The 27,977-nt window shown below is 39.3% G+C and overlaps 1 protein-coding gene across 9 annotated transcripts; it reads right to left on the reverse strand.

The window, feature by feature from the left end:
• Positions 1-753: 753 nt before the first annotated feature.
• VWA5A (von Willebrand factor A domain containing 5A) lies at positions 754-27,977 on the reverse strand. Of its 9 annotated transcripts, none has more exons than XR_637906.4 (20): positions 27,861-27,977; positions 26,659-26,773; positions 25,788-25,845; positions 25,467-25,669; positions 24,933-25,155; positions 24,637-24,812; positions 24,259-24,373; positions 20,239-20,408; positions 19,918-20,006; positions 19,564-19,708; positions 19,053-19,132; positions 12,850-12,964; positions 11,903-12,067; positions 11,528-11,628; positions 10,953-11,206; positions 6,198-6,326; positions 5,554-5,684; positions 2,578-2,740; positions 2,339-2,465; positions 754-1,839 (listed from the first exon to the last, which is right to left on the reverse strand). XR_637906.4 is itself a non-coding variant. In XM_017949059.3 (19 exons), the coding sequence occupies exons 3-19, from the start codon at positions 25,828-25,830 to the stop codon at positions 1,760-1,762; spliced, it is 2,361 nt and encodes a 786-aa protein (XP_017804548.2). In that variant the 5' UTR covers positions 25,831-25,845; positions 26,659-26,773; positions 27,861-27,977; the 3' UTR covers positions 754-1,759. The 9 variants fall into 9 exon arrangements, 2 of the variants coding, with proteins under 2 accessions (XP_017804548.2, XP_003910922.2); XR_637907.3 differs by lacking the exon at positions 6,198-6,326 and adding an exon at positions 6,382-6,525; XR_002517268.2 differs by lacking the exon at positions 2,578-2,740 and adding an exon at positions 6,382-6,525 and having other exon boundaries at positions 6,198-6,295.

The following is a 27,977-nucleotide window of genomic DNA, read 5'->3' on the forward strand; positions in this document are numbered from 1 at the left end:
AACTTCAATGTGCACGCATGCTACCTGGGAGCCTTGTTAAATAAAGTAGTTCCTGGTATTGACTAAAATTCTGCATTTCTAACAAGCTTCTAGGTGGTGCTACAACCCTGTTCCACAGATCACATTCAGCATAAACAAACTTGAAGAAAGACAGAGAGATTAGATTCCACTGTGCAAGTCACACAAGTCTTCCTAATACCAGGTAACTCAACAACTTAAAGAAACTCAGGCCTGATGAAACGGCACTGATGTTCCTCTAGGAATTCTGAGTGGAATTCAAAAGTGTTAATAAAGTTCAAGTTTAATCCCTTGGTTTTACAGATGAGGATATTAAGTGCCTGAGGGTGAAATCATTTGCCCATCATCACACAACTATTTAAGGGTATGGTCAGGATTCTACAGTGGTTTTCTCATTAGTATCCTTTACTTGCTTCATGTAAGAGAAGTCAGCCTACAACAGAAGAATAGAGGAACAGGATACCATGGGAACAGTGGAGGCATCAGAAAAGCTGGGACAGAAAACAAGGGATAATAAAACCAATGTAAGTTCAATAAATGAACCTATGGAAGAGTAGACCTCTTACTAAGCCTTTTTTTCCCGACTCTTTAAAGTTGTATTTCACTAACTTCAGGTGAAATTTCCACGACTGTGTTCTGGTCAATTTACTATCCTAGCTTAGCTTCCCAAAATGGCAGTAGCAAAAGATTTGTGGGGTAGGGAGACGAGACCACTTTAAGAACCACTGCATTTACTCGTCAAAGGGTAGAAATAGTCGTTTTAATATTGATACAAGTTATTTTACGGGACAGCATTGATATGAGTTATTTTAAGGGATAGCGTATCAAATAGGATCACTCCACTAGGATAGGGTACATGAGACACAAGGGTCAGGAGCGATCATGGGGAGTTCCTTTCTTCCTAATGTGGTAAGTGCTCCAGGTTCAGGTCCCAGGCAAAGCTCCCATTAAGCCCACCCTTCCCTTTACTGCACTAGATCAGGGCCTGACTTAGAGGACTCATAGGTTCAGGGTAGGACTAAGGATTGCATTATAGACTTCTTCCCAAGGTGTTTCATGATTAAGGAGGAACATCTCTCTCCAACAATTAGAGTTCAACCCAAGTCTTTCAGGCAGTGGAAGAAAAGGCATGTAGGTTGTGCAGGCTAGCAAAGTCCAGGCAGAATGAATCAGGAAGGTCCCCAACAGTGCCACTTCTCACAGAGGACCCCTGGAGTCTCTCTCTTTGTGATCTTGACATTACATTGATCCAGATGTTGGCTTTCAACTTCCCTCTAACTCCTCCTACACACGGAAAACTTCAAAGCTTACCAGTATAGTCCTGACAAGTATATAAGATAGAAAGCGAACAGACAAAGATAATGCAGAAAATTCTCTAGTTCAGGCATTCCCTAACATCAAGGCTGCAATCTTTAGTCTGTAGTTCATGTCACCTGTTTTTCATGTTGTTTCCCTGGAAACCCCGGGAGGAACATTACAAGTCTACGCATGGTTTGAACTCCTTCAAGAAAGGGAATAGGTTCTGGGACCACTGTCACTTTTCTGAGGGGATATGTTGGGAAAAGAAAGATCATATCCAAAGTGAACCTGGAGCAGAGAAGCAAAGTGGAGTAAGCATCCTTTACTTTTATGGCAAAAAATAAAGAGTTATAAAACACAAGAACACATTATCACAGAAGAAGTGATAATAGAGGAAATGACAGTAGCAAATTAAAGGCACTTCTTTTTCTGGATGGTATCTTCAAAAGGCAAAGATAGCAGGATCCACAGATGACTTCAGGAAAGTAATAGCAGCTTTCACAACCAAAGGCATGGTGGAGCCTGTGGTGAGGAAAAACAAGAATCAGGGATGAAGGATCGCAATGAGAGGCTCCTCCAAACCTCCCAGATCATCTAGGAGTTGTGCTTTTCTCTGTCCTCAATATCCCTGCTTTTTCTCCTCTTACTGCCCAGATTCTCCTTGAATCTTCTCTGGCCCCAGATACACTCAGCTGCAGTGAGATAACAAACAGCCGGGAGAATACACTCCAAGTCTAGTCTTCTACTCAGCTTAGTACTGAGACTGTAAGGAGAATCAATGCCACTTGTCCTTCTCACAGTTCACACTCCCTATTCGTGTCCCTCTCCCTCCCTATTCACCCGCCTACCTTGTCCCCAATTTAAGATTTCGCCCTTGTCCCCCCAAGAAAAGAACTAGCAGGAAGATTAGTAAAGATCTGAAGCAGGATGGTGGAGACAGGTGACAATGGGACTCTCTTGTGGTAACCTTCTGCCAGGCCAGGGAAGGGGAAGGAGACAGGCCTTAGGATTGTGCTCCTACCTGCATGGACACGCATCCAGGCCATGGCCTTCCTTTCCAGAAGCTCCCATTCACACTTCAAGTCCTTACCATTGCCATGCAGCCAGATCACGGCCAGGATGGTGGCCCAGCCTGAGGAATCCACAAGCTGCACAATAGATAGAGAGCTCCAGTTGGCGCAGGAAGTCCCTCAAAAGGATGCAAAAAGATTCGCTCCCTCCTCACTTAGCTTCCTTCTAAATGCTACTAGATGGAGTTACCTGGTCTCTCTTTACCTCCAGATACTACTTGCAAGGCATAATGCCAGGCCTTAAACCTCAGGGCAGCAATCCACTGAGTCTCGAAATAGAAAATCCTAAGTTTTAAATCCAGTGTAACCACCAGGACAGTTCTGGAAACTCCTAAGACAAGGCTTACCCAGCTCTAGTAAGAGAAACATAGGCAAAATTACTTTATAGTTTATAAAGTACTTTCATGAGTCTTTTTAATTGTAACCCTTATACCCCCCCCAAAAAACATGAAAAAATATCAATAAACATTTTTAAGAAAGAAAACTGATTTCATATAGAAGTATTAACAAAATGATTTGCCCAAACTTAGCCATCTAGCAAATGACAGAAGTGAGACTAAAGGCCAAATATTCTGATTCTAGTTGTATTGCTCTTATTTCTCAATAGAAAATATCAGCCATACAGCAGAAAATTGTCTCCCATGAGTTTACACCCACTGCTCCCAGCTTCAGTTTTTAGAGTCAGGAGATCAAGGGAAATTCCTATTTTATACCATGACCTTTAAAACTTGGAAATGGGGCCGGGCGCGGTGGCTCACACCTGTAATCCCAGCACTCTGGGAGGCCGAAGTGGGCAGATCACTAGGTCAGGAGATGGAGATCATCCTGGCTAACACGGTGAAACCCTGCCTCTACTAAAACACAAATACAAAAAATTAGCCGGGCTTGGTGGCAGGCGCCTGTAGTCCCAGCTACTTGGGAGGCTGAGGCAGGAGAATGGTGAGAACCTGGGAGGTGGAGCTTGCAGTGAGCCGAGATCGTGCCACTGCACTCCAGCCTGGGCGACAGAGCGAGACTCTATCTCAAAAATAAATAAATAAATAAACTTGGAAATGGTTATCATGTCCTCTCTGAGTGGTCTTATTTCACATTAGAATTCTCAATTCCTCCATTTCTTCCTTAAGAGGACTGCTTAAGTCAAAGCAGCAAACATCCCCATGCTTGTTCTCCTAGTCTAAAAACAAACAGCATAATGATTTCAAAAATATATCTCCTTAAATGGTCTATCTGGAGGTAAATGCACTTATAGAATTCTACAATCACAGCCCAAGAATACGGTAGCATTTCAGGTAACCCTGTTGTCCTCCATTACTTAGTTAAATATTCTGACTCATACAGTTGTAGTCATCTAAAACCTCTGATTTTCATGTGCAAATGCTCTCTTCTCTACCTGTAGAGTTGGGAATTTGCAACTCAAAACAGTACTTAGCTTTTATTCCTACTATATTGTTTTTCTTTTTTTTTTTTAATGAAAAATTGCAACTCATTATTCAGAGGTTTTTTGGGATCCTGATTCTTTTGACTGATAGTTTATCTCCCAGTTTTGTCATCTACAAATAGGAAAGCCTTGGTCTTTATCTTCATCTAAATCTTCATTGAAACTGTGGATCTCCAGAGAATTCAGAGCCTGGTGGGTCTAAAAATCTGTTTCAAGTTTGAAATCAATTCATCATTCAGCGCCATGGGTTTTCAACTAGTTTGTACTTGGTCCATGTTCTCATCATTAAAAAAAAAATATATCAAATTCCTTACTGAAATTCAGACATGCCAGGTCTGTTGGTTCACTTGATTCCATTGGCCTGGTTACCATTCCAAAGAAGGAAACGTCAGTCTGATGTTTTTTGTCCCCAGTACATCTAAATAATCCCTGTATCCTCTTCCAAGTGTGTATGAATTATCATCTTAATTACTTTTTCTAGAACTTTTTCTAGCATTTTCCAATAAAATGCTAAATAAAATTTACTTTTTCTAGCATTTTCCAATAAAAATATAATGCTAGACACATATGTAATTTTAAATTTTCTAGTAGCCAAATTTTAAAAAGTAAAAATAAAGAGGTATAATTAATTTACTGATATATTTTATTTAACCCAATCTATTAAAAAGTCATCATTTTAACATGCAATCAATATACAAATAATTATTGATGAAATGTTTTATTCCTTTTTATATAAAGTCTTTGCAATTAGTATGGAAATTAGTATGGATTTGCAATTAGTATGGATTTCCCACCATAGCACCCCTCTATTCAATTAAAAATTTAGTTCCTCATTTGTATTAGCCACGTTTCAAAGGCACAATAGCCACATGTGACTAGTGGACACTGCATTGGACAGTGGAATTGCAGAATATCTTAAATTTATTTGATCTCTTTCCACATTTTGAAAGTTTAGAATGATATTTGTCCTTCAGGCTTTTTGCACCTGTCTCATGCCTAACAACTTCTCAATGAGTGTTAGAAGATTTTGCAAGTTACCTTGAAATTCTGGAATGCAATTTATCCTCATCAGCATATTTAAATACATCTGAAACAACTAGGTGGTTCCTATTAACAACACTTCATGTATCCTGACTTCAGTTAACTTTGCCAATGTCTGGACTACTTTCATCAGTATGAAGAGAAGCAATAACGAGGTTATTATTGGGAGTTCTCAAGACAGATAGTGTTAGAACTGAATCTGGCTCTGCCACTGATGGGCTAGGTAAACTCAAGACACCTTTTTAGACCTCCCTAGACTTTAGTTTCTTCATCTATAAACAGCAACACAAATGGGATCTACCTTATTAAATTAATATGTGAAATAAATAAGCTCACGAATATTAATTGCTTAGTACAGTGCTTGGCACAGAGTAATTGCTCACTAAATATTAGTTATATAACCAAGACCATTGGCAGGGAATACGATTAAAGTGGAGGAGAATGTTGCTTTTCCTTTGTCATCCACCAACAAAAAAACCATCAATTCCTACTAGCTTCCCCATTAATTCCTTGCTCTTTCTGCTCTAACATGACCAGAAAAACCTTCAGCCTCTATTTATTACAAATTAATTTACTCTATGGCTCCCTATATTATCCTTCCTCAGATAGGTCCTGAATCACCTCCATTCTCAATGATGACCTCTCTCTCTCAAAAACATACATACTCCTTTTTCCATTGAATCTTACCTCAGCAGGGTGTGCAGCCGTTATTTCTTCCAAACGCATACCTAGGACCTTGGCTAGATCTTCATTCAGATCCCAGGAACCATTTGCATTTTGGTGGTAAATCAGCTGCACAAGATGATTCTCTCCAAAGCCTTTGAGGAGAAAGAAAAGGGGAGGATGAGAAATTATGGAGCTATTGGCCCCTGAGCCTACTTGAATTTAGGGCTGCTAAATTCAGAGACAGGCTATAGCAAGAATGCAATAGAAAGTAAGTCATCAGACAACATCCAGAAGATCGGTCTTCAAACCCTACTTGCGAAAGGATGACCAGTGGAACAGGGGCTCACAGAGGGTGGCAGCAGGGCTCTGCCGGGGGGCGGGGCAGCCCGCAGGCAAGCCGTGTGAGCTGAGATCGTCAAGGGAGTTTGTTCAACTAGGGGTCACCCTAGACTCCACTGAGATAGCAGGTTTCAGGGTCCTATATGATATACTAATGAAGCTACCTGGGCTGACCCTGGGAAACAGGGGCAGAACAAATCTGACCATCTGCCCGGTGCTTTTCAAACAGATGACCTCCTGGGTAAAGAAAGCCAGAGGCAGCAGAACATAGAAGGTTAGTTTCTCAGTCCCTATAGATTGGAGGGGTGAACCAAGGCCTGCCTCACCTGCATGGTAAGTTTCCAAGCTGGTTCTGTGGGTGGAGGAATGAGTCCTTTCCAACACACAGGGGAACTCTTCGAGAAACATCCATGTCGTGTCATAGCTGTAACTACAAGCTTTTAGCTTGCCTAGTCCTATATGTGTGACAGAAAAACACTGTTGAGAAAATGTTCCTATTAAGGTACTCACCTGGACTGTGCCGGTCCTTGTGATTTATCAACCCACAGAGACTGTAATTGTCCACCTGGAATGAGACGGCCTCACAACACATAACTCTCCTTATGGGCTGAGATACAGAAGGAGGACGGTCGGAGGGTAAGGCCTTTCGAAAACCTGAAAAAAATCCATACAAACATTAAGACAGTGGCACTCCCTGCTCTCTGCAGTGGACGAAGGACCCTGACAATTCGAGATACCCTCCCGTCCACATGGGCTTCAGTCACCACCCTTACTGTGCTATTTTTCTCTCATATGCCCACCTCCTGTACAAACCCTCGCCCTCCTTCTACTGTGTCCTCTGGAACTCCTGACACATGCTAAACAATTTTTCCTGCATCTTTAGTTTTACTACAGGAGGCTTCTGCCAGCTAAGTCTCAACTTAAAACTGAATTTGTCCTCCCAAAAGACTATTCTCCCTCCATCACTCTCAAACGGTTGTTGCTCAATGTACCACACTTCAAGTAGGGAGGTAGGGTTGGCAACCTCTTCAGTCCCTCATGCTGCATCCAGATCATTAAATGTGGCTTACCTTCCACATGTCGTCACTATTGTCTACTTCTAATCCCTTTGTTACTTCCAATCATTCACTAAAGTATCTGAAAACTAGACCATAGACTTCCACTCCATTGAAAGGCCTACCATCATCTTGAGAGATTTCATCACCCATGTAGATAGCCTCTCCGACACCCTAATGCAAAGTTTCTTTTGACTTCATCAAATCCAATGACTTCCACTTCATTCTACTGCTGCCACTTCCTCCCGAGCCATGAAGACCTTGTTATTAGAATTGTCCCACTCACAAAAAATAAACTGAAAAATTGAAGCTGGGTACAGTGGTTCACGCTTGTAATTCTGGCCCTTTGGGAGGCTGAGGTGGCAGGATCACTTGTGCCTACAAGCTTGATACCAGCCTGGACAAAGTAGCAAGGTCCCATATTTGTAAAAAGTTTTCAGAATTATCTGGGCATGGTGACATATGCCTACAGTCCCAGGCAGAAGGATCATGCAAGGTCAAAAGTTTGAGACCAGTCTAGGCAATGTAGTGAGACCTCATCTCTAAATAATATAAAAATTAAAAATTAGCCAGGCATGGTGGTGCATGTCTAGAGTCCTACCTACACGGGAGGCTGATGTGGGAGAATCACTTTAGCCCAAGAGATCGTGGCTGCAGTGAACTACAATCACACCACTGCACTCCAACCTGAGCAGCAGAGTGAGATCCTGACTCAAAAAAAAAAAATTTTTTTTTAATTCCTAGTTTTAAAATACAATATCTGATTTTTCTAGTTTTCTAACTTAGAGATTTCTGTTTTACCTGATCTTTGACCTCATCTGGACTACTAAGTTCTTGACTTCTCTACTTTTTTTCCTATATGTCAGCTTGCTTCCATCAAGCTCTCTAGTGTTACCCTAAAAACAAGCTTCCTAGCATTACCCTGATACCAAAACCAGATAAAACAACAAAAGTAAAATTATAGGCCAATATCCTTGATTAACACAGACGCACAATCCTCAAAAAAATACTAGCAAACCACATTCAGCAGTACATTAAAATGATCATGCATCATTATCAAATGGGATTCATCCAAGAGATGAAAAGTTGGTTCAATAAACATAAATTGATAAACATGGATTGCACTAACAGAAAAAAGGACAAAAACATATGATCATTTCAATAGATGCAGGAAAAGTATTAAACAAATTCAACATCCCTTCATGGTAAAAACTCTCAGCAAATTAGGTACAGATGAAATGTACCTCAACATAATAAAGACAATTATGGCAAACTCACAACTAATATATTGAAGAGGGAAAAGTTGAAAGCGTTTCCTCTAAAATCAGAAACAAGACAAGGATGCCCACTTTCACCACTTCTATTCAATATAGTACTGGAAGTGCTAGCCAGCACAATGAGGCAAGAGAAATAAATAAAAAGAATCTAGATTGGAAAAGAGGAAGTTAAACTACCCCTGTTTGCAGATGACACGATCTTATACATAGAAAACCCTGAAGACTCTATAAAAAAAAAAAACTGTTAAATATAATAAACAAACTCAGCAAAGTTGAAGGATATAAAATCAACATACAAAAGTCATTAGTGTTTCTATACACAAATAGCAAGCTCTCTGAAACAGAAATCAAGAAAACAATCTCATTTGCAATGGCTACAAAATAATTAAAACATTTAGGAATAAATTTAACTGAGGAGGTAAAACACCTCTATACTGAAAATCATAAGATATTGATGAAGGAAATTGAAGAAGACACAAATAAATGTAAAGATATCTCACATTCATGGATTGGCAGAATAAATATTGCTAAAATGGCCATAATACCCAAATCTATTTACAGATTCAATGCAATCCCTATGAAAATATCAAAGACATTCTTCACAGAATTAAAAAATCATAAATTTGTATGGAATTATAAAAAAAAAAGTCAAAGTAACTTTGAGAAAACACACACACACACACACAAACAAATAAAATGCTGGACGCATCGCACTATCTGACTTTAAAATATACTACAAAGCTATAGTAATCAAAACAGCATAGTACTTGCATAAAAACAGACACAGACCAATGGAACAGAAATGGAGAGCCAGAAATAAATCCACACATGTACAGCCAACTAGTTTTTGACAAAAGTGCTAAGAACACAATAGGTGAAAGACAGTCTCTTCAATAAATGACATTGAGAAAACTGGATATGCACATATGAAAGAATAACATTACACCCTTATCTCTCATCACATAGAAAAACCAACTCAAATGAACTAAAGGCTTAAATGTAAGAGGTGAAACTATGAAACAACTAGAAGAAAACATAAAGGAAAATATCTTTGACATTGGTCTGGGCAATTATTTTTGGATATGAGCTCAAAAGCATGGGTGACAAAAGCAAAAATAGATAAATGAGGTTACCTCTTGTGTATAGCAAAGAAAACAATCAACAGGGTGAAGAGACAACCTACGGAATGGGAGAAAATATTTGCAAACCAAACATCTGATAAGGGTTTAATATATGCAAAATACACGAGGAATTTAACTCAAAACCAAGAAAGCAAATAACCCTATTTAAAAATGGACAAAAGATTTGAATAGACCATTTCTCAAAAGAAGACACACAAATGGCCAATAAGTATATGAAAAAATGTTCAGCATTACCAATCATCAGGAAATTGCAAATCAAAACCACAATGAGCTATCACCTCACACCTGTCAGAATGACTACCACCAAAAAGACAAAAAATAACAAGTACTGGTGAGGACATGGGGAAAAGGGAATGCTTGTACACTGTTGGTGAGAATGTAAATTAGTATAGCCATTGTGGAAAACTGTGGCTCCTTAAAACGTTAAAAATGGAACTACTATATGATCCAGCAGTCCCACTGCTGGATATACAGCCAAAAGAAAGGAAATCAGTAATATCAAAGAGATATCAGCACTATTCACAACAGTCAAGTCATGGAATCAACCTAGGTATCCATCAGTGGATGAATGAATGATGAAAATGTACTATATATACACAATGTCACATTATTCAGCCATAACAAAGAACAAAATTCTGTTATTTGCGACAACATAGATGAACTTGGAGAACATTATGTTAAGTGAAATAAGCCAGCCACAGCATGGGTAAAATGGCAAAACCCCATCTCTACGAAAAATACAAAAAATTAGCTGGGCATGGTGGCATGGTAGTCCCAGCCACTCAGGAGGCTGAGGTGGGAGGATTGCTTGAGCCTGGGAGGTTGAGGCTACAGTAAGCCATAGCAACAGTAAGCCAGTAAGCCATGATTGTGCCACTGCACTCCAGCCTGGGCAACAGAGCAAGACCCTGTCTCAAAAACAAAGAAAGAAAATAAGTCCAGAACAAATATATAAAGACAGGATAGGCAAATATATAGAGATAGAAAGTAGGTAAGTGATTACTGGGACTGGTGGGGAGGGGAGTGGAGGAGAAGATAGGTGGGGTCAGGGAGAGAAATGGGAAATGTCTGTTAATAGTTATGAAGTTTATTTCTTGGTGATGAAAATGCTCTAAAATTGATTGTGGCAATCAATGGTTGCACAACTCTGTGAACATACTAAAACACACTGTATTATACATTTTAAATGGGTGAATTGTATGATATTTGAATTATATCTCAATAAAAAAGATATCTATATGTATAAAACTCAAAACCAAGAAAGCAAATAATCTTATTTAAAAATGGACAAAAGACTTGAATAGACACTTCTCAAAAGAAGACACACAGATTAGGCAGTTTGGTTACTCAGTGTTTACCTGCACTTTCTACATTTTAATGTTTGTTTTTTTGTTTTCTCTTGGATTATTTTAAATCTCCTTGCCAATGTGATGCATTCTAGTTCCCTGGGACGGAAAAGTTTAACACTAACCAGAAATCCTAGATGTGGAGGTAGAAGGAAAACAAAGCAACTTAAGAATATTTCACAGCCTTTTCCTTTAAATAATGTGCTCAGATAGTCAGAACCTTTTATTCTATACGAGTCTGAATAGAATAAAACTCATTACCTGATTGGCATCTTATCTTCAATGGGGTAGAAGCACCCAACAGCATTGGCCTTGGGATGTCCCTGTGAGCCAGAGGCCCCTGAACTGGCTTGTTGAGCTCCTTATTGATAGCAATGAAAGCTGTGAAGGAGCTTATGACACCAGACTCAAGGCTGAGGTTCAATGCATCTTTTTTATCACTTGCTGGAGTCTCCCTGAGGCCCATGTCCTTGGTCTGGAGCAAGGACTTGGCAGCAAGGCGGTGAATGGTGAAGCTAAAAGGAAAAAATTAAAAAGTACTGAAATGTAGGGAAAGACACCCATATACCAGTTTCTCAGGACTCCTAAAAGTTAGGAATAGAAGAGTTAAGATAAAGTCAGATAAGGGGAGAGCTAAGACTTGGGTGGTTTAGAAATAAAAAATGATTGTAGGAAAACAATTACAATGAAGCCCAAAATTAAGAGAAGAAATCTAATCCCCAAAGATGGCAGAGGAAAGAAGGAAGGAAGGAGGGAGGGAGAGAGGGAGGAAAGGAAGGAAGGAAGGAAGGAAGGAAGGAAGGAAGGAAGGAAGGAAGGGAAAACTGAATTCTCACTTGACATCAGGCTTAGGTTGTAGAGGAAATGTCACTTTATCCTCAAAAGTCTTGCCCTGGAGTGTGTATTTGAGGCATACTTTTCCTGTTGTCTCTGCTGCCTGCAAATTAGAGATGAGTAGAAATGATGGAAGAAAGAGATCATCCATGGAAGGATCAGAACAGGGGCAGGTACCCAAAACAATGTATTAAAATATCTGGTGAAGAATCAGGTAGCCTAGGAAACCAGAGACCTGAAACGATGGGAAGGAAGTAGGCTAGCTCTACTTGGCAAGTGCCGTCTCTGGCTGAGATTGAAATCCACCTACCAGCTTTAGTGAAATGGTCAGTGTGGTAGCTCTGTGACTAGAGGAACAAACAAGAATGGGAACTCACTGGCATCCTCCCGGTCAGTTGGGCATAGATGATTAATCTCTGACCCCTAAAGATGACGGTCTGTTCTGGGGAAAGCATTTTAGCAGACAGACCAGGAGGCAAATGCCAGCTCAGAGAGACATCCTCTACCACAGCCTGCAGAGAGCGTTTCAGAGTCCTGAGAGCCTAATGGAGGGAAGAGAACAGAATAAACACAAATGATATGGACAATGGCAGCTACCATTAACTGAACATTTATTTATGTATCAGATATGGTACAATATAATACATGTCATGCCTACTCCTCAATACTATTCCAGGAGATGGGCTTTATATATGAAGAAGCTTTACATATGAATAAGCCAAAGCTGAAATATTTAGTACCATAAATGTAAATAACGAAAACGTTTGAGTAACGAGACCCTTGGAGAAGGGGATTAGATAACAGGTGGCACCAACTGGGAAAGAGGAGCTTAGAAATACCACCAGAGGGGTCTTCTCCTTGTGCAGAAAGATGAAATGGAATAGCAATTTACTACCTCTTCCAATCCATTAGATCTATCACGATTATTCCTTCTGCTTTTCTTTGTATAGTTTGCATGCAGGATGCGTGTAGTACAAAAAGAGGTTCTAAAGCACAGACCTAGAATCTTAGTCATGAATGACAGTCAAAGCTCTTAGTTGGTCCATGTCTGGTCTTAAATGCAAAGGCCCCGATCCCTTTCAGCATCTTGTCTCTGCGCTTGCAGCTATTGGGACCAGATGTCATATTTCCAGATACTACAGAGGGCTTCTATTACATGAGGCCAAAAGTAGCCTGACGAAGTATACAGCCTAAGGCCTTGGGGATATAGGAACAGGTATCCTGGGGGAAAGTTGCTACCCCTGCCCTTGCACAGTGTCCCCACCCCATTCCACTTTGGTCTGGATTGCCACCTCCGGACAGACACAGCCAGTCTGTCCCTCACCTTGGACTGCATCCTGTCTTTGCCTGTGATAAATTCTGAGGTGCCGCCTGATGCCCGGGCAATACCTTTTATTAGGCTGGTGGAGGCACCTTCTCCGATACCGAATGAGAAACACCTGCAATTGTAAAAGGACAGAGGTTAGACGCAAGCATTAAAGAGTAAACATATAAAATTAATACATAATGGCCAAAAATACATAAGGAAATAGTCTACTTTCTTGACCAAAAGTGTAATAGCTACCATTTACTGAGTATATTCTATATTTTAGGAGGTATAAAAATGCCTTAAATCAATGATTCAATTTAATCATCACAAAACCCCTAAAAAGCAGGCTTCTGCTTCACTTTGCAGATAAGAAACTGAGGCCCAGAAAGTTTAAGAAATCTTTCCAAGATCATGCAACTACTAAATGATAGCAACGTCACTGGAGCACTGATCTACCTTACTGCAAGATCCCTCTGGCAAACTAACAGAAAGATAGAAACTAACACCAGTTCCTACCTAATGATGTGCTGGTACCGTATCTCCCCTAGCAAGACCATTCTTAGGGAAAGGAAGTGTGCCTCCTGCTCTTCTAACTGGAGAGTTCTTGCCCTACCTTAGTCCATGTGCACCAAGTAACTTCTTAAACATAATGTGATTTCCCAAATAGAATTATATATAAACAAAGAATATATTGGTAGTACTAGCACAGGTGCTTTTGGAAGGCATGTCAGACAGAGTTTTCATTGCAAATTAATACCCTGCAATTTTGGTTTATGTATCAGTCTCTCTTAGATTAGTGTGAGTCATCATCTCCAAGTCTAGTGGCATCAGCATTAGGATCAATGCTCTACACTTGTAAGACTCAGGAACAGACTTCTAACTGGACCTACCTGTAACGAGACTTCCTAAATACTACGACCTGACAGCATCTTCATATCACAACCTTTAAATTTCTAACATGATCTTTGAATTGTAGCCTATGTTATAAAGTGCTGTTATTTTTTTAAGGTCTTTTGTATAAAATCAAAACTAAACAATTTTGGCTGGGTGTGGTGGCTCACAATTTGGGAGGCCAGTGCCAAGAGTTCAAGAGCAGCCTAGCCAACAAAGTGACAGACCCTATCTCTAAACAATCAAACAACAAAAAATTGATGACTGACTAGAACTCACGACAGTGCTACATGTGGATGATAATAAAAATCAAAATATTACAATAATAGCAAAAGTTTATATAGCACTTACTTTTTATCTAGCGCAGTTCCTAATACATTCCCTAGGTATACTCTTTAAACCATAACAATAAATCTGTAAAGTGAGTACTATTAGGATCCTAATTTTCATGTGAGGAAACTAAGGCATAGAGAGATTAGTTGATTTATCTTCTGCAGGCAAGCAGAAGAACTGTAACTTAAATCAATGACTTCTGACTTAAAATATAACACCCTAGGAAGGTTCTGTTCACAGCAATGCCACTGTAAATTGTTTCAGGCCAGCAGAGAACTAGGAAAGCCGTATACAATATTTGCAACAATTTGTTTGAAAACATCAAAGGTCTACCAAGATAAAAATCTATGGGCCAAGACCTGGGAGAGGAGAGAAGCCAAGAGAAATGATCCCAGCATCTGATGTTCCTTGACCCTTTGAAGCAAGTGCCAAGTACAAAGACAGATGACTTAAAACCCAAGCGGTTACACGCAGGCGGGAGCAAAAAAATAGCAATTTGCGCTTTTCATAGCAAAGGTGTTCTTGTAAACACCTAAGAATTGAGGATACAACCCTAAAGGACTACATCCCAGAGGTAGAAGTGAATCCGAAATAGACCAGCCATCACCGTGCCTGAAGTTCATCAGACCCTCACTGGATTAAGATGATCTGTTCCCAGTCTATCCAGTGACCATTCAGAAGCAAAGAATGAAAAGAATGCATCCTCTCAGAGGGAAGATGTCATCTAGAGGATCATCTAATTTCTATAACTTTTTATTTGACAACTAACAAAAATAGAAAATCCTCAAATATTGGGAAATTAGGCACTGTACTTGTGAATTATACAAGCTTAAAAATCATAATGATAATTGGAAAATATTCTTAAGTGGATGACAATGGCAAATGGCATATCCACATTTAAAATTCAGCTACAGATGTGCTTAGATCCATGGCTCTGAATATGCAATTAGAAAAGAAAGTCTAAAACTCAACTATCAAGCATCTTTCTCAAGATGTTAAAAAAGGATGGCCAATAAACCCAAGGAATGTAAAAGAAAGAAAATAATAAAGATAGATAGGAGTAGATATTAATGAAATAGAAAACACTTATATGATAGAAAGTACCAACAAACACAAAGGTGCTGGTGTTCTGAAATTATTATTAAAACTGATAAATATCCAGTGCAAGGAAAGAAATATTAATAGAAAAGGCACAAATAACCAACATTAGAAAAGAAAAGGTAATATCACTACATATTCTACAAAATTTAATAATATTATTAGGCAATATAATAGACAATTTAATGCAAGTAAGTTCAGTAAAATATACAAACTTTTATAAAAAATAACACATTAAATATGAATAGTTCAAAACAAATACTTTCTCAAAAAAATATCCAGGCCAAGAGAGCTTTGCTGGCAAATTATAATAAATAGTTATGAAAGAAAATCTTTTGGAGCAAGGAAAAAAGGCAACCTTCACAGCTCATTTTATGATACTAGCATAAAATTGATATCAAAACCTGACAAGATAAGACAATATATGTCAATATTTCCCACGAAAATAGATTCAAACTCCTAAAAAAATGTATTATCCAAAGGAATCAAAAAATATATGAAAGAGATTAATATATCACAACTACTTTGGGTTTATTCCAGAAATTCAAGGTTGGTCTAACATTTAAGAATTATCATTAGAATTCAGACTTTAAAAGAAGAAAGGATAAAATCATACATTAATCTAAACAGATACATAAAATACATTTGATGAAATTCAACAATCATTCATTATTCAAAACAAAAGAAAGAAAAGAGAGAAAAGAACCCTCAGAACAGAAATAAAAGGGAATTTCCTTAATCGTAGAAAGGATAACTACAAAAAAAAAAAAAAAAAACCCTTATGGCAAACACCATACTTAATTGTGCAAAGTTAAAATGTTCCCGTTGAAGTCCAAAATGAAATAAGGATATGATCATTTTGATTCAGATTTCTACTAGAGGTTCTCTCCAGGCTAATCCAGAAGGGAAGAAAAACTTTTAAAAAAATAAGAAAAAGAGAATATTTTTTAAAATAAGAAAAATAAAACTGATATTTTTTGCAAATGTGATTCTTCATAGAATATCTAAAAGAGCCTGCAAATATTTTATATTTGCAGACTCTTAAATTAAAATATAATTTAACTAATATCTAAATTAACATCATTAAATACAAGTCAAGGTAAAACAAGCTATAGAAATTCATTTCTAAACAGAAATAAACAACCAATAAATAAAATTATTAAAAAATACTATTTAAAATAGCATCAAACACCTAGGGAAACAATTCAATAAAAAAAATGCATGAAGCCCTCTACACAGAGAATTATAAAATATTACAGAGAGATTTTGTGTGTACAGGCTTCCCTTATCTGCAGTTTTATATTCTATAGTTTCAGTTACCTGCGGTCCACTGCAGTCCAAGCGTATTAAATAAAAAATTCCAAAAATAGACAATTCATACATTTTAAATTGCATCCCATTCTGAGTCGCATGATGAAATCTTGTGCCATGCTGCTCAGTCCCACCCTGGACATGAATCCTCTATGTCCAGTGTCTCCATGCTGTCTGTATGACCGTTAGTCACTTAGTAGCAGTCTCAGGTATCAGACAGATACATGTGGTATCGCAGTACTTATGCTCAAGTGACCTTTATTTTACTTAACTGTTCATTTTATTATTAGTTATTGCTAATCTCTTCCTGTGCGTAATTCATAAGTTAAATTTTATCATAGGTACGTATGTATAGACAAAAAACATAGCTGAAACAAATGTGGTAAAAGGTTGACAACTGGTAGACCCGGGTGAAGGGTATATGGTGTCCATTGTACTATTTTTTATTTTTTCAAGATGGATTCTCACTCTGTCACCCAGGCTGGAGTGCAGTGGAGAGATCTCAGCTCACTGCAACCTCCATCTCCCGGGTTCAAGCAATTCTCCTGCTTCAGCCTCCTGAGTAGCTGGGATTACAGGCACACACTACCATGCCCTGGCTAATTTTTGTATTTTTAGTAGAGATAGGGTTTCACCATGTTGGCCAGGCTGGTCTCAAACTCCTGACCTCGTGGTCTGCCCGCCTCGGCCTCCCTAAGTGCTGGGATTACAGGCATGAATCACTGCAGCCAGCCCATGCCATTGTTCTCCATTGTTCTATTTTTGCAACACCTCTATATGTTTAAGGTTTCTTAATAAAATGTTGGAAACAAACACTTTGAGAAATCAGAGACCAAAGTAAATGAAAGGATATACTATGTAAATAGATTGGAATGCTCAATATAGTAAATAGTCAATACTGCTTAAATAGATCTAGTCAATGCAATTCTGGCCAATATACCAATAGGTTTCCTTTTCTGGTAAAAACTGACAAGCTAATGCTAAAATACAAATACTAACAGTCAAGTGTAACCAAGACAGTCTTGGTTATGAAACGAACAAAACTGAGGGCTTATCACTATTGGAAATGAAGATTTATCATGAACCTGTACTAATTTATATGGTGTAGTTCTAGCACACATCTAGATGAATAGACCAATGCAATGGAACAGAGGATCCAGAAACAATGTACATGTGCATAGATGCTTATTGATGACAGAGATGACACTGTGGAAAGGACCAACATTTCCATAAATGGAATAGGGTCAATTTGATATCCACATTACAAAAATACAAAACTTTGGATAGGGAAAGACTTTTTAACAGGACACAGAAAACACTAACCATAAGGGAAAAGACTAGAAAGTATCGAACTACATTAAAATTAACAACTATTACTTGAATACATTTTGAAGCTAAGAGCAAACTATAGAGTATTTCTAGAACATACAATCAACAAAGAGCTTGTATCCAGACTACAGAATGAACTATAGATCAATAAGAAAATCAACCTAATAGGAATAAATAAGTAACAGGAAAAAGACTTGAAAACACATCACAAAAGAGGACATACAACTGGTGAACAAATATGAAGTAGTGCTAAACTTCATTCATCGGCAGGAAAATGTAAATTAAAACCATAATAAGACACCACGACACACACACAAAACTAAAATTTAAAGACAATATCATGTTTTGGATAGGAAATGAGGCGATTGGAACACTCCTACAATAAAGAATTAAATTAGTACAATCATTTGGAAAAATGTTTGGCATTCCCTAGAAACTCCACAACTCTTGTCTACTCAGAGAAAAATCTACGTATATAAATATGTATGTATGCATATACACGCGTGTGCAAAACAATAATGTACAAGAATACAAAACTGTTCACAGGAGCATCATTTTTAACAGCCAAATCAAAGTCCTACAGCATTAAAATCAATAGATAAATTATGGTATAGTCATTTTATGGAATACTATACATCAGTGAAAATTAACTATGGCTATACTTAAAATATATATGAATTTCTCAACATATTGCTGAAAGAAAAGAAACAATATACACAGAAACAAAAACATATTGTATAACTCATTTATTTTCACTCAAAAACAAGCACAAATAACCCATGATGTTGTAAGTCAGGAAAGTTTTAGTGTGTAGTGACAGGGAATAGGACATGATGGAAAAGGGTACAGATGGAGAGGCCTACTACCATTCCAGGTTTTACCTATGTGGCGATGACACAGTGCATTCACTGTGATAATTTATCCAGTTGTATACTTATAATTTTTGTAGTTTTCTGCATGTTTTACTTCCCTAAAAATGTTTATAGTAAAAAAAAAAAAATTAACATCTTACTATTCAATTCTCGTGTCCATTGTAGTTTAGAAAGAATAAGAAACAATGGTTTTGCTGTGTTGTTGATGTTATTTGGAAAACTGTTTTTAATTTTTATAGGAAGAAATAAATTTTCAGCTGCTAAAACTAAATTCTGAAATCATTTGGTCCTCTTTAAGGAATGTCAACAGTGGCATCATGTGGCACTACAGTCTGTATGCCACTACTTAGCTCCAATTACCCAGAAATCACATTTTCTTCATACCTGTGTTTCTGTCTGTTGATCCTAACTTCTTTAATTACACTAAATGTGTCTGTAACTTCTCCATCTGTAAAGACAAAAAGCTGTACAAAGAAAGAAAATGTTCATCAGGTCTTTGTCAAGTTCATTTTAAGAAACCAGAATTTGCCCTTGAAAAATCCATCTATTTCATTGCAGAGGCTCTGGTACCTCTTCAAAGAGGCATGAAATCCCTAATGTTTCAGTCGCTAGCACCACATTCGCACATGATCTGTTCAGAACCCAGGGAATTTTTAGCATCTCCCCTCCTAGCTGCATCTAAGTTATTGTGGCACTCCATAAAAGGCCTTCCAGTGTCCATCGCATGGAGTTAAGGAAGAAGAAAAATGCATCATCTTTTTTTTTCTATTTACTATATGATAGAAGACTGTGAATTACAAACCATATTTCCACATACTGCATGAAGCTCGGGGGCACAGATTCTTAGGGATTTCACACTTGCAGTCTCTTCTGTGAGCTCTGTTCCACTTCTTACCTGTAGGGGGTGGCCTGGGATGGAGGGTCCCCTGTAAATGTTCTGGAGTGGTGCCAAGATTTCCGTGCCCCCTAGGTCGGCCTGCATAAGCTTAACTCTCCCCAGAGCCTCCTCCATTGTTTGCTGAGTGTACTCCACACTCTTCCTGAGAAAACAAACACACCCAGTTACATGAGGGCTGCTTAACTTTGCCCAGTATAGAGTCCCTGAATTGAATTGAGAAAGCCCCATGAAAAGACAGTCTTATCCGAAACCCCCAATGCCAAAGTCAACTCCGCAGTAACCCCTTTAACAATTTAATCGCTTTCTTTAAAGTCTCATTCTGTACTCCCTATTGTCTTTCCAGAAACTTACGGAAAGTATGCCTCATAGGAAGAGCCAAATCCATAGATGTTGAAATAACAGCCCATAGGTAAACTCTTCAGCAGCAAAATCAGTGTTTCCTGAAGGTAAGAGAGCATGAGGAGACAGAGCGAGAGAGGCTCGTCAAAACACACGGGCCCTGCCAATCGACTCTGGAGGAGGTAGGCCATCACCCACCTTGCGCCTTCTTACATTCCAAAGCTAACCTCGGGGTCGTCATGCTGCTGTCTCAGGCTCCAGATAGACCCTAATTTAACCCCTCAGATTCATCCTCACGCGAGCATGTGACCCAGAAGAGGAAAGAAGCTTTACCTTGGCTGCCTGGATGCGCAGCTGAGATGTATCCTGGCTACTCATGGGGCTCTGCATACTTCCCGAGCGGTCCATGAGGAAGACAAACTCTCCACAGGTATTGGATGGTTGATCTTCCGGGATATTTGGATAGAAACTCACCATTGCGGATGGATCTCCCATCAAACGACCTGTTCAGAAAGGAGACAGCCATTGTAAGACAAAAAGGAACTCAAGAATCCTAGTACCTAAGAATCAATGGTAGTGAATTCAATTAAGAGCTAAGAAAACTGAAATCTAAAACACTGTGATGATTCGTATACCATAACTGCTTGCAACGGGGTCGAGGTGAGTTATAAATATATAAGACAGACAAAAGCAGAACAGACATGAAAAAGAAGAAAGAGGATAGAAGTTAGTAGATACAAGCAATAGTTAAAACATTATCACTGATTACTAGTTTCCTGGCAGCTAGGCAAATGAATGAAACACATTAGGTTAAAATGTTTCAGCATTTGCCAAAAGAATCACACAAGTTTATCTACAGAATCAAACCTTTTCTTCAAATCAAATAAACAGGAAATGTATCACATGGGCCTTAAGTCTTTAATTACAGCTTTGAAAAAAGTGATACTCACATGGACAATTTTTCAGTTGACAATTTACAAGAGTTGAGAGTATAAGTATTATACCCACTGAGGTAAGTCTGTCTGCTTTGGCTATGAATAACTCGCTGATAGTCCCCAGTAGAAAGGGAAACACTGAGATACGTGTTGGATTCTATGAGCATCATCCAAACAATGGTATGGGGGTGACCACAGGAGCCCAGTCTATCTGGCCACATTGTCAAAGCCATAGCTGTGACTATTTTTAGAAGCAAGTGAGGGCTGATACAGGAACTGAAATGCTAGTATTGAGATAGTGATGCAATGAGAATGGCTGGGTTAACTCCAACTTTACAGAAAATATAAGAGGCTATATAATTAAATTCCATTATCCCGTTTTTACGAAGTGGTTCCAGGATCATAGGTTTATATTCTCAGTAGACCCGGGATTTGGTATGACAAGAGAATGTGGCTCAGTTTAATTTCTTTCCCATAGGATATGTCAATCACCAAACTGGCTTCTGAATAAGATGGATGTTGCCCATCAAATATATGATAGGACACTGGTTCAAAAATAACATTTATACAATCCAGATGTCTGGATATATGACAGAGGAGGAGCTTTTTTGGTGAGCAAGGTTCCTTTCCATTCTCAGAGACAGCTGGTTTAAATGGAGCTGGTGCTATACTGAGGAGTCAGAAAGGGTGGCATGAGTATGATATGGGGTAACACATTTAACCTGTTTACAACAATGCCAGATGAATTGTAAGCGTTATATGTGGATTATCTACTATAATTTTAGCCTGGCTCAAATTATTTTCACCTCCATGAGTCTCAGCTTCTTTGTTTTCAAATGAGGCATTTCAAACTTCAGCTCCTCTGCTTGCTAGCCTCATGTCTTCCTCTAGCCTCATGTCTTCCTCTGAAAAACCAAGGTAGTACCACCTACGTCAAGATTATTTTAAGCAGGGGTATCCAATCTTTTGGCTTCCCTGGGCCATATAAGAAGAAGAAGAATTGTCTTGGGCCACACATAAAATACACTAACACTAAATATAGCTGATGAGCTTAAAAAAAAAATCACAAAATAATTTCATAATGTTTTAAGAAAGTTTACAGATCTGTGTTGGGCTGCATTCAAAGCTGTCCTGGGCCCCGTGCGGCCCCCAGACTCTGAGTTGAACAAGTTTGATTTTAAGAGTTAAGTAATATAATATACTTAAGGAACTCAGTTTAGGGCTCAACTCAGATTAAACCCGTAATAACAATATTATTAAATTATTTCTAAATTGTATTTTTACACACTTTTTAAATTAAATTATAAATTTAATTTTAGAAAGACATTATGTTCTTAATATCGTAAGTACATCTGTTCTAAGTTTGTAAAAAAATAACATACTGTGTTTTTGTCATATAGCTGTAGGTTTCATTTGGCAGAACTCTAAATGGTTTTAGTGAGCCAAGCTGCCGCTTAAAGTTGTCATTTGCTTCCTTGTGTGGATGAGAACAGCAAGTCGTTTTGACTAAATATATGACCTGGGAAGCAAAACTTGAGCAGTCCTGCTGGAAGGGATTCACAAGACTGTAAAGACTGTCCCTGATGTCCCCCCTTGGCCTTCAGAACTGGTCATGGGGACTAGATGAGAAAATCTACATAGGGACCAAGGGAACTTCTTAAAAAACAGGGACTGAGATCTCAATGCTTACCTTTTGAGATCCAACGTCATGGAACTTTCTCTGGTGAAGACAGTCCTTTAAAATAATCTTAACTGACAAGTAGGTCACTGTTGTGGGAGTATTTCATGGACACCCAAGGAAACAGTCACCATAAGGAAAGGAAAAAGCAGAACACTAACGTACAAAGACAGAGCATGGAGCTTCATGGAAGAGGAGCTGGTTACAGCAAATCTGGTGGAAACTGGGAGCCCCTTGAATGACCTTAGCATGGAGAGCTGGCCCTGAGGAAGAGTGGTTGAACAAGTGAGGGAAAACTAAAAAGTTCAGTTTGTGAGCTCAAGTATGAAGCTACTTTGGAAGCAAACATTAACAATGAGAGAGTAGGGTACTCTGTAGAAAAACAACTACAGGGTATTTTCTTGATAACAGTTATAATTATAAAAGCAAGAGCCTAACTCAAGTCATCCCACTTTGAATATGATTGTCACCAAGGACATGTCCATTCCACCACATGTAAATGCTTCAGAAGTCGCAATAGCACTCCAGTCCTGCGTTATTGAAACCCAGGAGCATGGCAGCCCAGGAAGCCCCTAAGAACACAGCAAACTGACATGGGTTATACCAATTTAAATTCCAAGAAAGAGTGTGTATACATAAAGGAAAATTTCAAAAGCAAGAAACATTAAAAGAAAACAAGAAACTAAAGTTATTAAGAAGCTAAACTTAGTCTTAGGAATTAAAAAGCTGGGGCAAAACAAAAAGTTTTGGAGATGAAGGGTGGTGATGGTTGTACAAAGTGAATGTCCTAAAGACCACAGAATTGTACACTTAAAAATAGTTAAAATGGTCAATTTTGTTATGTATATTTTATCTCAAAAAAAAGAGAAAAAAAACTTCAGTTGAGATTGCATGTAGCTGTGATGAATCAATCAATAAAAATTATTTATTAGATAAAAAAGAAATTAAGAACTAAACAGTCAATCTAATCACAATTACTGCTTGTGTTCTTCCTGTGTTTTAAAATGTTTTTCCTAAAGCACAGATTATTTTATAGTGGTAATCTGTCTATAACTTACTTTTCTTTTACTTAACATTCTTTGGAGGTCATTTTTCCAATTACTTCAACCTGTCAGTGTACATTATTTTAGGAGCTGCATAATAACTCATGAAGTATACCTAGCATAGGAAATTTAGCCACTAAGAGACATTTTGATTGCTTACTAATACTTGATATTATTAAAATGGTGGGGGACATCTCAGTGCATATTTTTACTTATATCTAGATTTATTTCCTTAGGCAATATTTCTAAAAGTAAAATTATGAAAGTTAACATTTATTTAACACATATGGCCAAATTTATACTCAAAAGGTTAATTCATCACACCTTTTAAAGCATGAGGCATCAGATTTGGAAATCGTTGATAATTTGAAAGGTGAAAATGTCACATGATTATTTGGATTTCTGTCAATACTGATCATTGCCACATGTTTATAAACTGGCCATGTTTTCTCTTGTAAATTATCTGTTCCTGGCTTTTGCCCAATTATCTACCGACCTACTTAAATTTGCCTACAAGACATATCACATGACAGTCATTAAACCTAACCATTTTGGCATGACATAGTGTAAACTATTTCAGTTTTCACACGTATTAACCACCACCGGAGGGAAGGAAAGAAAAGAGAGTAATTTGACAGTAATTCCAAGACAGGGAGGTGCCCGTTAGAGGATTACTACAAAGGAAGAAAGAAAATACCTGGCTTCATTTTAGGCATCCCCATCTCCAAAACCACGCTGGGGGTATGCACCTCACTGTAGTAAATCAGGAGTTCCACGTCCCGATCAAACTTGTGTCCAGCAGCCAGGGAAACCTGAGTTGGGGACAGGTAAAGGAGCCACATGAGAATCATCACTGCTTGCTACTTGGGGCTGAGGTCAGGGCTACAGTCCTCCATGAGAGACATGACCAGGAACAGAGGTGAGGCTGGAGAGAAGGCTCTGGAGATTAAATGAGGATATGGAAGGAGCATGTGGGACCCCCTCTGGGTTATCATTTGGGAAGAACTGGGTGGGGACTAAGTCAAGACTCAAGCAACAGAGGAACTGACAACAGCAGTATTCTCTCATTAACTACCTGAGCGGAAGTCTTGTCTTCTCCTAGGTACTCAGTGGGACTCAAGGGGCAGTTGGATTGGACCTTCTCAATGCCATGCTTGGAATCTATGGTTGCGACCATGCTGAGTGTGTAGGGCAGGTCCTCCACAGGGACTATAGGAGTCTTCACATTAAGGCAACTGTCCTTCGACGACCCTATAAAAAGTGACCTAGTTCTGTTTTCCTTGCCAACACTTTTTACGACACTCTCAACCTTAAGAAAATTTCCCCATTTATGTCACCCACCACTAGTATTCAAAGGGCAGAGATACTCACCAGAGAATTGGTATCTAGGATTCAGGACAGCTGGGAGGACAAAGCGCAGAGCCCCGTCTGTTTCCAGAGGCAGCTCCTGCACATACTTCAGGGTGACTGCCGCCTTCGACCCAGGTTGGAGGTTACCCACATTGCAAGAGAAGACATCCCTGGAGCTGCTGTCCTCCTCCAATAAGAAGGCCTGGTGGCCCTGGGAGATGGCTTTCTCGTAGTTGGTGCGGGCCTGAGAAGAACAGGGCAAGGGATGGGAAAGAAAGGGAACATCCAAGGTGACATGGCTGAAAAAGAGACGAGTAGTGCAGAGTGACTGTGATTGGTCTTGTCTAATTACAGCTATACTTTGAATGCCTCTGATTGATTTTTCCCCCCAAATGATTTTAGAAAAATGGCGGTTAGAAAAGAGTGGAAGAAAGAGCTTTCAACATCAGCATGTTTTGTGAAAGTATATTTAGTAGAGATCATAAAGAGTATGCATTAAGGAAATAAGAAGGGAGGAGGTAATGTAATAAGAAGGGAGGAGGTAATTTCTACTACCTTCATCTTGTCTTGTAATTCTGCTACAATTTTCTTCCCATCCACCAAGGCCTCAAAGCTGTAAACAGCAGAGTCTTCATCCATGGGGAACAGAAAGACGGCCTCCAAAGGAACTTTCTCCGCGTTCTCATAGTTCAAAGTTGCAGACACATCAGCCACAAACTCGTAAATGGACACGCTCACAGAGATACTCTTCAGTGGCACTGTAGACAGACCAGAATTCAAGTTCATCAAGCTTCAGTAGGATGCCTCCTTGTAGATCAAGCCTTGTGCTACGTGCCGAAGATTCAATGGCAAGTAAGAGTCACAAAGTAAGCTTACCTGGCTCCCGTTGGAGGGTGAGTAGGCCATAGAAGTGCACCATGGTGATGCAAGATTTCTGCAGAAAAGACATATCACAAACAGGGAGACATGTTGGAAGTTATCTGTTCAAACACCAGTACTTTATGTGCTTTTCTCTGGCATAAGAATACAGTCAAAGGGTTAATGTTGGAGTTAGGAAGTTGGAACCTTTAAAAAAAGGAGACAAAGAATTTCCATCAAAAGGCTCCCTTTAAATGGCAGTTCTAGGTGGGGAAGGTATAAGATTCACTGGTATCTACTAAACAGGAGATCTCTGAAACACCCTGAGGCTGTTTCAAATACCAATTCCACTTTCTCAAAAGTGTGTTTAATTCACCACTCCTTAGGCATACGGAACAGGTGTCACTAACCCATCTGAGTCTCAGTATTTTCTTTCTAAAATGAGTAGCATAATATCCAAACATCATATATGAATTAATACATGTGAAGTCCCTAGAATAGCACATGGCCCATAGGAGGCATTTATTCAATGATGACAGACATCACTATTGTCCCTATTATTGTTGTAACTGTTAATCAATAAACCTCTGCCGTCATTCACTTTGGATCATGGCATTCAGGGACGTGCTGCATGTGAGAAGCTGTGTGATCCAAGATGGACTCCTGCCACAGGCCATTTATCTTGTGGCTTTTCTTTGGGACTCAAAATTAAAAGATACAAGTATATTTGTTTGTATCCATCCAAGATATTCTAATATATATAAATATTATATATGCACATAGCCTACATTGGCACCCCAACTAAACAGCACCAGTAAATCAGGCTTTTCATTCCATATCTGTTATTTTGAGAAATTGGATAAAAACTGAGTGTGGCAAAATGACTCACAATTTGACAGCAATGCAGAGGACAGCGGCAGGTGTGAGGAGAGAAGAGGATGCTCAGAAAAGGGCTTCTACGCGGACCTCTGACCTGGGCAAGTTCTCTGGTAGAACAGGCTGGGCTGGGGGAGGGAAGAATTTCTAATAACTCATTAAGCAGACAGCCTAAAGCAGGAGACTCACACAGGAGTGAAACAGCTGAAAGAGAAGCTCTCAGGCTGGGCAATACTCACCAGCGGTGGCTTGAGTAAAAAGAGAGAGATGCAGAGGGTGTCCCCTACAAGGAAATAGCCTTCACTTCCTGATTCTAAGCTCAGAAAAAAATCCTCCGTTGAGGAAAACTTGCTATTCTGCACCCTTGCCCCCACTCTTCCGAGTACAAACAAAATTAGTTTGGGTCAGAATTAGTTCCGTCTTTCAGGATGGCACTTCAGAAAGGCAACTTGCAAGGCTTAGGTAGAGACTGGCCACCAAGCTGAAAGCCATGAATCTGAGGCAGCTGGGAGAATACAAGTCTTCTGGCCTAGCCAGGTAGCTGCTTCGGGAATGCAGTCCCAGCAGGGGCTGCTCAGCGGCTAGAAGGGAGGGAGGGGAGCTGGGTGGCACCACTGGCCACACACACCCCTGCGACCTGTGGCAGGGGTTGAAGTGGAGAACCCGGAACCAGACAAGAAGGAGATTTGGGGTAAGAAGTGGGGCTTGGATAAAATCAGAGATTGATTTAACCTTTCCATTTCAGTCCCAGATTTCCAATGTCCACGTATTTACAGAAGGGACTGCGTCAGTCTCTTACATTTCTATATAGAAGGGCTTAGAGGCTGCAGTTGAGTGGAGTAGATGGAGGCTTACAGCCTCATTTCCTCAGCTTACACTACCTTGAAATTCAGAAAACATCAACTGTGTATATCAAAGAAAGAAAGGGGGTGAAAAAGTAAAGTAAAAGAGAAGGAAAGTAGGAAGAAGGGCCTTCAGATTAGGAGATGCCTAAATCCCTCCTTCAGCCTCCAAAAGATTTCCCTAAACTACCAAACTTGCAGGAAACCTTCCTGGGGTTCATACATCAGGATGAAATCCTCCACCCGTGGGGCGTGCAGTTCAAGGAGCCCCTACAAATTTGGGCACTGGGGAAAGGGAGCTAGAATGCGCAGCTCTCAGTCTTCCAGAGCAGGGGATGGAGCCAGGCCCTGCACCGACAGCTTGGTCCCCTACCTTTTTCTCCTGCAATCCGGAGTGCTCTGAGTCACAGCGGAGTGAAAAACAGCTGCGGTCACAATTTCCGGAAAGAACCGCCCCTTTCTAGGGACCGTTTATAAAGTAGGGACTACA

This window comes from Papio anubis, chromosome 12 (assembly GCF_008728515.1).
Source record: "Papio anubis isolate 15944 chromosome 12, Panubis1.0, whole genome shotgun sequence".
Lineage (NCBI taxonomy): Eukaryota > Metazoa > Chordata > Mammalia > Primates > Cercopithecidae > Papio > Papio anubis.